Source organism: Mytilus galloprovincialis, chromosome 13 (assembly GCF_965363235.1).
Source record: "Mytilus galloprovincialis chromosome 13, xbMytGall1.hap1.1, whole genome shotgun sequence".
Classification (NCBI taxonomy): Eukaryota; Metazoa; Mollusca; class Bivalvia; order Mytilida; family Mytilidae; genus Mytilus; species Mytilus galloprovincialis.
Genome location: NC_134850.1, coordinates 57910647 through 57923146, shown reverse-complemented (window position 1 = coordinate 57923146; position 12500 = coordinate 57910647). Strand labels below are relative to the sequence as shown.

General features: G+C 33.2%; 1 protein-coding gene across 1 annotated transcript; it reads left to right on the top strand.

Annotated features, from left to right (window-relative positions):
• Positions 1-3131: 3131 nt before the first annotated feature.
• LOC143056967 (NFX1-type zinc finger-containing protein 1-like) lies at positions 3132-12500 on the top strand. Its single transcript, XM_076230180.1, has 3 exons — positions 3132-3313; positions 5783-11402; positions 12044-12500. Exons 2-3 carry the CDS (start codon positions 5804-5806, stop codon positions 12118-12120), a joined length of 5676 nt encoding a protein of 1891 aa, XP_076086295.1. The 5' UTR covers positions 3132-3313; positions 5783-5803; the 3' UTR covers positions 12121-12500.

Sequence of the window (12500 nt, the reverse complement as noted above, 5' to 3'; positions counted from 1 at the left end):
TGCGAAACTTTTATTTACTAAGTTGTAACTTTTGGAAAGCTGTTTTTTAAATTTCGTTCGTCCAGTGTGTTGTCCGTCTCTTTCCAAGTATGCTATATGATTGGCTATGGGGTTCTTAACTTTATGTTTTTTGTGTGAAATGTATGAATAGTTAATGCAACTTGTTGTTCATTGTTTTGTTCAATGTTAAAATGTATACATTTTCAACGTGTACTTCTACGATATCATATGCGTGCACCAATGTGTTGAGTTAGTTCTATATAGAATGAAGACTTCTTACAATGAGTATCATATTCCACATTTCCATTCTCAATTTTGTTATTCATTTATAGTAAGCATGGCTTTAAAGCATTTATCTTTACTTTATGTCTACAAATTTAGTCGATTTTAGCAAATTTAATCGATATACGTTTCATTACCACTGAGACGGTGACGTCGCTGGTGACACAATTTCCGATTCTAATTGATTGAACCCATACATTATTACTATATTGATAGACGAAAGACACATTTTGTTGATACACACCGATGAAAAAGTAAAATCAAAAATACTGAACTCAGTGAAAAACTCAAAAAGGAAAGTCCCTAATCAAATTACCAAAAGAAAGGCTTTAACACATCAAACGAAATGATAACAACTATCATATTCCTGACTTAGTACAGGCATGTAGATAATGGTGAATTAAACTTAGTTTTATAGATTGAAACACCGAATTACATCTTTTCAATTGATTCTTCCTTCCTTACCGTACATGTAGGCGGGAGTCATGTATCAAATATGTTTGCAGTTTTTGACAAAGCGAGAAAAAAACGTCAATGGAAATGGTATTAATGCCTGCTTATAACATTTGATAATTTTATGTATCATTGACATTTAAAATGAAATCTACTATCAGCCTAAATATTGAAATAAGGGGATACAATAGGTACTCTAGTATTGAAATGTGTAACACTTTATATATAAAATTGATATCAATTTAACAGCACAAACATGTACACATACCATCAATTATCGACATAGATGGACTAACGTTTGTTATTACTTGAATTTATGGTAAGAAAAAAAAACATGTCGGGATGGGGTGTCTTCGTCTTTGTGTTATTTAGTTTTTATACCATTTTCTTTATTCTTTAATTATTGTTTTCTTACTCTTTTTTGTTTATAATCTAGCTCCCTTGTTTGTGTTTCCTATTTTGTTTTGTCTTAGACCTATAAGAGACAACAGTTTAGTCCCGCAACTAGCCACTGTTAACCTATGAAAGGAACCTTTTTATAGATCGTCTTATGTAATATCTTAATATTAATTGTTATTTGAAGAATTTTGTATTGTAGCAGATCTTTTTGTTTAATTAAATCACCTTTTCGACAATTCTGTAGACTGTTGTCGTCTATTCTAGAATGTACCACTTCTCGATATCAATTTTGATAATTGGTGTGGATGTTTTCAATTTGCTTTTTGAATACATTACCCCTTAAAATCTAAAATGCCAACGTTGTTTCAATATTAATAGTATTGTATAATGCACCTCCCTAGATATCTTATCAATATAAATCCTTATTAACAGTTGTATATCTTTCTAGGTAATTTATCAATATAAAGCCACCTTAACACTACCATAGGTATAGTGACAAACACCTTAAATATATCACAATATTGATTTACAATATACCCTACATGAGATTATATGCAGTACTTCATACTTCAGAGACTATGATAAACATTTATTTTCAATAAGTTGTGTGGTAACATTAAATGCATGATAAATGTAGGTACATGTAGTTTGTTTAAATAATCAAACTCTGTAATACGTAGTATATATCAGAGAAACTTTCCCAAAGTCGTTCCCCAATGATAACCTTGTTTAAACCAGTTCCTTTTTTATGCATTAAATAAAGTTAAAATTTGTCACAAACTGCAAAATGATTAAACTTTATTTCTCAAATGTATTTATGTTATGTGTGAGTAAATTTACCTTTGTTTCAATTTCGTCTCTTCCCATTGTTTGAGATTTTTAATACGAGGAATAATACTTGTTATTAGAAAATCTCGTAGACTAGTGTATGAGCTTTGAATCCCACATCTTGACTGAAAATTAACTTATTTCTGAATATTCAACTGATTCGACAAATTGAATAACGTTTTTCTTTTCTTATTGTGTAGTCATATCTCAACTGCAACAAAAATCAAGGAATGCAAGACATAGGCGATAGCAACTGCGTAAACGATTTGTATAAAAAGAAAATGGAGTGTGATTGCCAATGTGACAACTCTCCACAGATAACACAGACATTACTAGCTTTATGTCATCGTACAGTGTTCCACTAAGAGAAGAGCTCATACCGCAAAGGCATCTAGAAAAGGCACTGAAATGACAAATGTAAAACAATTTAAATGAGAAAAATAACGATAAAATTAATGTACAAAACAGTCAACAGAAAACAAACAAGTTACACAGCAAAAACGACCAATGATCGGTACGATTATAAATTTTAAAACCGCTTCATTTGTGTGCACATGGCTAAGAGTAGTAACGGTTTGATGATGTGGTTCATAAGTGTTTCTCGTTTTTTGTTTTTTTATATAGATGAGACCAGACCGTTGGTTTTCCCGTTTGAATGGTTTTACGCTAGTTATTTTTTGGGTCTTTTATAGCTTGCTGTTTGGTATGATCCGAGGCCAAGTTTAGTTTTGATCTATGAGTTTGACTGTTTCTTAGGTATCGTACGCCCCTCTTTTACAAATTGTGACTTGGATGGAGATTTGTCTCATTGGCACTCATTGGCATTCATATCACACCTTCTTAACTGTACTGGATTCAATTACGAATAATCTACGTGAAAAGTGTAATTTTGAATAACACATACAGAGATTTTCGTCCCTTTAATGTATTTTGAAGCGTGTAAATGCTGTTTCGTTAACATCGGCTATAATTTATGATTTATTCATATCTATTTAATATGACATTTACCGACGTTTCAGAGTATAGACAGACAAATCAGTGGATTGAAACTATCACCTGCTTACATAGGATATATCATTTGTTTTAAATCTACTATCTACCTCCACTTTTAAGTCATATATTGCTTGTAATCTAAAATTTAAATCATTGTATTTCACACCCGAATAACATGCACCAGATTTACCTTAGCTACTATATACATGTATCAACACCAGTATTGACTGTGACACTTATGGAAAATGTAATAGTTTTCATGTAAATTTTAAGGATTAACAAAAACACATATTGACTTGAATATAAGATAAAGAAGGAAATACATGGTTCACCAGATGTACACGTATGCATCAACTACGTAAGTTTATATTTTGTAATGAAAGCGATTCTCAATTAATTTGCTATTGCGGGTTTACAATATATCTATATATTCATACACAAATTGCATTAGAATAAAACCTTATTGTTGAATTATCTCCTAGGACAGACATTAGAGTACAATACAGTCGCTGTAATTTAAATAAACATGATAAAGGTATCAATAGTATACCGCTGAACTCATAAATCGATAGAGATAATAAACAAATCCGGGTTACAAACTTAAACTGAGGGAAACCCATCAAATATAAGAGGATAACAAGGACACAACAGAAACACAACATTAAAATGTAACACACACAGAAAAGAACTATACTATAACAATGGCCATTTTCCTGACTTCGTACAGGACATTTTAAGACAACAATGGTGGGTTGAACCTGGTTTTGTGGCATGCCAAACCTCCCGCTTTCATGGCAATGTTAAATATCACATTAAAATGACAACATTACATGACAAGACTACATTACAAATAAATTGGAGTACATATTGGACAGAGAAACACACGAATAATAGTTAACAAAAGGAACCAGGTTTAAAACTTAATACGCCAGACGTGCGTTTTGTCCACACAAGACTAACCAGTGACGCTCGGATGAAAAAAGTTCCAAAGCCAAAACAAGTACAAAGTTGAAGAGCACTGGGGACCAAAAGTTCCAAAAAGTTGAACCCAATACGGCTAAGACTCTCGAAACAATAATAATACCAGAGAATAAATTTACTAGTTCAAATGACCTGACTATTAAGTAAAGAACTTTATTTGTCTATTAACTGCTAAATATCGAGAAACCTTTTTAAAGTGAACCATACGTTATAGAACCATTATATTGTGTAAAAGATTCATTTGATTAAAAATTATTGATTAGAAGAGATAATGGTTGTCGAATTTGTAGTATAAATTCTACTATTTTCTAATTTTCAAATTTTCAAAGCGGTAATTCAATGAGGAGATATTCATGTTCAAAATCTTTTCAAATTATATGAAATTTGAATGAAGATATGTATATGGCGTGTTAACTTTTGTGATTAAAAATACCGATTGTATCTAACAGTTTATTAATTAAAATACATTCAATCATACACATTTACACTATTGATAGCCGGAGTATATTATCAAATGTTTCCTTTTTACCTGTATTTTAGTAGTTTATGATAATCAAAAATTAAAGAATGTGGTCATGGTTTACAATATAGAAAAAATAAACATATGTTTGGGTCTATATTGCCTGTAGCCATCCTTACTTGATTATAATAATATTAATGATAAATACATTTCTTGTAAATCTATTTTTGTTTTTGTAGCCTTAAGAGAAAATTATCGATTTAAATTCCCTGTAAAAGAGGTGTCCTCTACGTGTATATAAATTGCGTATATGCACAGGAGAAGTGTCCATTGATCGAGTATACTACTATACTTCTATACTTGTGTAATTTGTAAAAATAAAAGAGAGTTTTAATTTTCTCGTATTCATTATGCACTTGTAAAAAGTATTGAGTGTCAAGCAAAGTGGTCTAGCATTTAAAAAGCAATCGGTAAACTAAGATGTCAAATGTGTTTAATCTCACTATGACTCTAACCGAAAGAAAAAAAACCGGTAAGTAATGTACAAATTATAAATCAAAACATTTACTAAATGTTATCATAGGTACAAGGACATCATTCGTAAATATGAATCAACATGCATACATCTTATACGTACAGGTAGTTTACATCCAATCTTTTATAGTAAGATTCCTTACACAGCATCAAAAATGTCGATATTCGCTTAAAAGGATACCAAAGCCTTAAGGAGCCTTATTCAGAAGGGGTATAGTTACGCTACTGTTGTCAGGTCATTAAGGAGTGCATATGTTGGTATCAGGGTCTATCCATCGGAATTTAACTCATGTATTCTAAAACCATATGATGGCATAAAACGGGTTATGTTCTTCTCATAAATTGTATAAATAGTATGTTCCTAACCACTAACGGGTGGGATTGTACTAGATTTTTATATGGTGAAAACATAATCTTTCAATCAGTTAAATTGAGGTCTGGAGCATGCATGTCAATAACTATTGGTAGCCCTTCTTAAAGTATGTATCATTGTCATTTTGCTTAGTTTCTTTTGTAACCTTTCCTGACTCTGGGTTTTACTGTGCGTATTGTTGTGTATTTCTTTATTCTAAATTGGCTAGAGTGGAGGGTAGAGATATTACAAAACATGTTTAACCTCGCCGCATTTGTGTCCATGTCTCCATAAGGAGCCTCTGGTTTTTTTTAAAGCATGTATATATAAAAGCAGAAATGTATTTATAAACCTTCAACATTTGTATATAATGACCAAAATGTATTGATGTAAACCATTGTTTGTTCTGTTTAACATCAAATATAAAAAAAAACATAGAAGAAACACATCTTATAAGTATATACTCCCTTCTACTCATTTCATTTATTTTCTACATTTAGTACTAGTGTAACTGTTCAAAAATGGAAAGAAACAAAAGACCCTCCGAGATTTTCACTAGAAGCTACATGATGCGTAATTCCATTAACAATTCAAATGACAGACCAAGCTTTGATTATAATGATGTAGACTTTGATGCCTTATCTGCTGACCCAATACGGGAATATGAAGTGAATCATGACGTTATTGATATACCAAATTCGACCAAAGAACAGTCACAATTGAACAATATTCGTGGATCTTCAGGAACAACCATACGAGATATCATCAATCAACGAAAAGATGCCAAAAGATTATCTGTATTTAAGCGTTTAGGTACAAATCCACACAAATCGCCGAGTCGACAGCTTGAAAAGTTTACCCAAAATATACCTATAAATGATTGTCGGATAACTTCAAATGATATTCAGGATACTGATAATACTAAACAAATTCTTGAATCTAGCAGCGCACTTGAAACTAATAAAACTAACAAAATGGATACAGTAACAACCATACCAGATATAATCAATCAACGAAAAGATGCCAAAAGAATATCTGTATTTGAGCGTTTAGGTAAAAATCCACACAAATCGCCGAGTCAACAGCTTGAAAAGTTTACCCAAAATATATCGATAAATGATTGTCGGATAACTTCAAATGATATTCAGGATACTGATAATACTAAACCAATTCATGAGTCTAGCAGCGCACCTGAAACTAATAAGACTAACAAAATGGATACTTATGTCGGAAATATGGATTTAAAAGCAGAAACACGTTTGTCAGGATTTGAGGAAATTGGGTCAAGAAAACGCAGCCGATCTCATAGCTCCGAATCCGATCGGCAAAAAGTAATTAAAATATCAAGCAATTTTGTTGGTGTGAACATTGAAAAAGAAGGATCCTCCGATGTAATACAACCCTTAGATTCTTTAAAAAAATGTGTTCAGGAAAACGCCAAGGACGATAATCGACAACGAGACCGAGAGTTTGTAATACCAGAAATAAGAGATAAAAGGGATCCAGTGAATACGCCTAACACCGAGAATAAACTTTCAACATTTGCTATTTTGCCAGATCTTACTGAAATAGAGTCATGTGGAAATTGTATTGTTGATTCTGATTATGAAACAGAAGAAGGCTACTTACGAAGACTATTTATGGTTCATCGTCAAGATTTTATAAGGCCGCTGAGTAGAGGATTCATGTCTTTAAAACATAGTGTATATGAAGATCCTAATTGCCTTGAAAAAGGATGGCGACATGATGACATCCGTGTCTATAAAAATATAACTTTTCTTACACGATGTTGCAATGAACAAAACGGATTAACTTGGAAAATAAGATTTGATATCACTCCATATAGACGAATCAACTGGAACACCGGAAAGCTACTTACATTTGGATCTCTTGTCTGCTTTACAAATAGAAACTTTTCTTTTCTCAAGTATGCAACTGTAGCAGAGCGTAATGCTAATGATCTTAAAAAAGGTATTTTTGAAATTAGATTTACCGAAACTAATGCAGACGTGAATGAAAGTTTAAAACAACCTGATGTTCTTCTAATTGAAAGCAATGCTTACTTTCCGTCTTCCCTTTGGCCATTACGCTCTCTTAAAAGTATGCACAGTGAAGTATTTCGTAAGGAAACTGCTTTACCGTTTGGTAAACAATTATTACTCAAGACATACATCGTGGAAAAAGATGTACCAGATTATTTCAAGTCTTCTAAATTCGCAAAAGAAAAATTTGAAATCAGCTGTTTGAATTCTAAACTACATGAATACAAGATAGACATTTCAATTGAGGCGCACTGGCCTAGTGCAGAGTTACTTGGTCTGGATGATTCTCAACACAGCGCAATCATAACATCAATGAAAAGAAAACTGGCATTAATACAGGGACCTCCTGGAACTGGGAAAACAGTAGTTGGACTCAAAATAGCAGAACTGCTTTTAAAAAATGAACATATATGGCGTGAACAAGACAATCAAGGACCAATGCTTCTTCTAAGTTACACTAACCATGCGTTAGATCAATTTCTTCTGAGTATTTCTACACTCTTGCGTAATACCGACGCCGTTGATATTGTCCGATTGGGATCGAGGTCAGAAGTTGAAATATTAAAGGAATTTAACCTGACTGCTAAACGCAAAGCTTACACTTACACAAAAGAGGAGTACAGTACTCGCACAGGAGAAATTCGAATACGGACTAAAAGGGAAATATCATGCGAATTGAATGTATTGGCATTTAATGCTAAATCAAATTTAAATGCAAAAATCAAAGAGCATGAGAAGTTGAAAAAGCTACGAGATGAAATTCAAACAGGAATAGTTCATCAAGACTGGCTTCATGATGTAGGTAATATTATTACTGACATGCAGTACAATGCACTAAAACACGAGTCTTCCTTAATAACATGGTTAAATGTTGAATCAATAACACAAGTTACTATACAAAAAAACTTTAGCAACAATATTAACTTTGAAGATGATTTTGATTATGGCGATGATGTGGAAGATTGGTATGATGATCTAGGTGGAGAATATGACGAAGATGGAACAGCGACAATGGAAAAACCTCTCCTGATTCATTTAGACTTAAATAAACTGAAAATGCTTATTTCCTCAAGTATTGTATTTAGCCAAGAGAAAACGCAAACCAATCAATGGTTTTGGGATCAATACAATGAGAACGAAAAATCTTTTCTCATTAAGAAAATAGAAGAGAAACTCAGTTGTACACCATCAATGTCAGTTGAGGAAGCATGTTCGGTGTCGGATATTTGGTCCATCAATAATCCAAAAAGGTGGCAGTTGTATAACTACTGGATTCAACAGTCTCTCATTCCCATCAACAAAGAAATTAAAGATTGTGAAGAAAATTACAAAAGAGCACAAGAACGTTTTGAGGAGATTCAACAAATAGCTGATATTAAAATATTGAAGAAAGCAAAACTTGTAGCAAGTACAACAAGTAGAGCGGCAAGAGATATAGAATTACTCAAACGAGTTTCTCCAAGCATTGTTCTCATAGAGGAAGCAGCCGAAATCCCAGAACATCATGTGGTGGCATGTTTGACGTCTTCATGTCAGCAACTAATTATGATTGGCGACCACCAACAATTACGTCCGTCTTACAATGATTATAAAACTGCACAACAGCATAAAATAAATATATCACTTTTTGAAAGACTTATTGGTGGATGTGTTCCTTATACACGATTAGAATATCAACATCGAATGAGTCCAATGATATCAAAGCTTTTAGTGCCTCATATTTATCGCACTTTGAAAGACGACCTAAGTGTGAATGAATATGAAGATGTTAGAGGAATTCACTGCAATGTCTTCTTTTTGTCGCATTTGGAGTTTGAAGACCAGGATCACGACGAACTGTCAAGAAGTCACAAGAACGAGTTCGAAGCATCGTTCATTTGTAAATTGTATAGATATCTTAGAATGCAAGGATATTCATCTTCTAAAATAACTATACTGACAACATACTCAGATCAGGTTCGGCATTTTTATAACATGATCAGGACTGAAGATAGAAACAGTTCAAGAAAGGATGAGGTCGTTAATTGTCCAGCATTTCTAAGTCGGGGAGACGAACCATCCGTGAGAATTACAACAGTAGACAATTTTCAAGGAGACGAAAATGATATAATATTGTTATCGCTTGTAAGAAGTAATATGGAAAACGAAATAGGCTATTTATCCGAAGCAAATAGAGTTTGTGTTGCTCTATCAAGGGCAAAAAAAGGACTTTACGTGGTTGGCAATTTTGAACTTTTAAAATTGAAATCAGCGCTGTGGAAAAATATTGTCAATGATGCTGAAAAGGAGAAATGTTTTGGCACTGAGCTACAGCTAACATGTCAGAATCACAAAAATACAACATACGTTTCTAAACCAGATGATTTTGATAAGGTTTCAGATGGCGGATGTGAAAAACCTTGCAAAATCAAGAGACAATGTGGGCACATATGTTTAAGAAAATGTCATGTTGATGATCCAGATCACGAAGGCATTTGTCCAAACCAATGTCACAGACAAGTATGCGAAATGGGACATAGATGCATAAAACCATGCCACTATCCAAACTCGTGTGAGAAATGTAATGCTATCGTAGTAAAGACGATTCCAAAATGTCAGCATAGAAAACGTATGCCATGTCATAAAGATCCACAGTCTGCATCATGCGATGAACGATGTCAAGCTATTATCTCTTGTGGTCATCGTTGTCAGAAACAGTGTACAGATTCTTGTAATATTGAAGACGACTGCAAGGAGTTTGTAAAGATAAACGCTCGTTGTGGACATGAGGTTACGGCTCCATGTTATACCAAATATGATGCTCCTTGTAAGTTGTCGTGTAAGGGAATATTGAAATGTGGCCACGTATGCAAAGGAACACATTCCGAATGTAGTCAAGGAAGACTTCACAAACCATGTGAAGCAAAATGCGCAAGAAACTTGGTATGTGGACATATTTGTAAGGGTTATTGCAACAACCGTTGTCCACCTTGTACACAGATATGCGATCGGAAATGTATTCATGGCGATCGATGTAAAAACAGATGTGGTGATAGCTGTATACAGTGTACTAAACTTTGTAAATGGGCATGCAAAGCAGAATGTCCAAACAAATTCAAGTGTGGCAAAGTATGTATGAAACTTTGTCAAAGACCAAGATGTAATACACTTTGTAACACTATACTAAATTGTGGCATCGGTCACAAATGTACGGGACTATTATGCGAAATTTCAAAGTGTGTTTGTAAAGTGTGCGAGAACCTGACAGAAATACCATTTGGATGTGAAGAAGATAATGCCATATTGATTAGGTTAGAAGACTGCACATGCGTTTTAGAAGTTAATGGACTAGACCAATACATTTCAAGCGTTATGAATAATACCAGAGCTGAAATCAAGTCTTTGAAGTGCCCAAATTGCAGCACAAATATATCAAAGTCAAACAGATATTCTAACGAACTGAAAGTTATCAACAAAAACGTTTGTGAGGTATTTCAGACCATTCGAAATATTGAAGAAGGTACTGATCTCAATGAAAAGCAGAATGATACAAGACAGAAACTTACTGATTATGAATTTGATCTACCTCATGACATATTCACTAAATTAGAGGAAAAAGTTGAAAATGCCAGATCAGCCGATATTCTGAATATGATAAGCGATCAGTTAACGTTTTATGAGGAAATTCATAGCCTCAGACATGAAACTGTCCCATTTGAATGCCGACGGCTAATAAAAGCATGGTTAGATCGACTAGAAAAATGGGTGTTTTTAATGCGAAGCAGATATGCAAAGCAAGAACATTTTGAATTTTACCTAGAAATACGACGACTGCAACTTCTACTTGAAATTCATAAATTTAAAACAGAAGTCTATGCACGAGATGAAGGACTCGAACTCCCTGATATTATTGAAAAGTACTTGCTTAAACTTGAATCTGTTGAAGTCGTGGAAGAAGAAGAATTATCGAAAATGAGAAAGGAAACAGACGAAGTCTCTTCTAAAATGATTGGTCGTACACTTACGGATATGCGAATGATCAAGCCAGTCATGAGGAATGACTTTAGTGGATCGGGTCATTGGTACAAATGTAAAAAGGGTAAGTTAGTATATTTGATGATATAGAAATTGTATTACTTGAACTTACTAGTAAAACATAAGTTGATAATATAGCAATGCAAATGAAACGTGTTTTATACATCTTTAAAAAAGCTACTTTGATACCGCAAACAACCTTTGTAATGTAAACTGAAAATATATTTAACAAAAAGGCGAAAGAATTTGTCAACCAAATACTAATTTGGTACCCAAGCTACCGAAATAGGTTATAGAGTACACAAAATAAGTTGTGTTTCGGTCGGTTTCAAACAGAAGCTCCGCTTTTACTTTTAAACTCAGACAGTCTTCAGTATCTTCTTGTATTGTCCATCTTTCTTTTTCGTTTTTTGATAAAAAAAAAAATGAAATATAATACAAGCATTTCCAAAAGCAATGTGTCGATGCATTGTTATAATTCCATCTTCAGCAATGAATGGATTACAAAATTTCTAACCGCCTGATCAGCACCAAATTTTATTTTCCTTATATAATCTTCACTTGTTTAAATATTTTTGTAGTAGTCATATCAGAAGATATTGGGTTGGTTTGAGATAATAAATTGTAAAAATTCTGATGAAAATACATAGAGTGTTAAACATTACTTAACATTGGTAGTATTCCCACTGATTCCTTTCGTTTCAGGGCATTACTATTCTATAGGAGAATGTGACATGCCAGTGAAGAAAATAAAATGTCCGCAGTGTGGTTTGGCAATTTGAGATGCTGATCATATTCTAACTGATGAGAATGCGAGAGCTATGGATTTAAAAAAATCTAAAAACATTTTATAGAGTTATATTTTTTTCTCGTAATAATCTGTCAACTATACTTATGTTTAATGAGGTAGCTATATAGAGTGTACATACTTTAAGTACTATGGACAAATATTGAGTTTCCCGGCCAGATGTACTGCTTTCATAATCAACAATGACATGAAAACCATATGAAAAGTCATAAGGCAGTAGCTTTAAGCAAGCTGGAGTAGTCAATTGGAACACTTTTTTGTATATTTTGGAATATCTATAGTACTTAATTTTATCACTATGGACAAACACATATGGTAAGAGTCTGTTACTTTCCTGACAAAAACTACAATGTT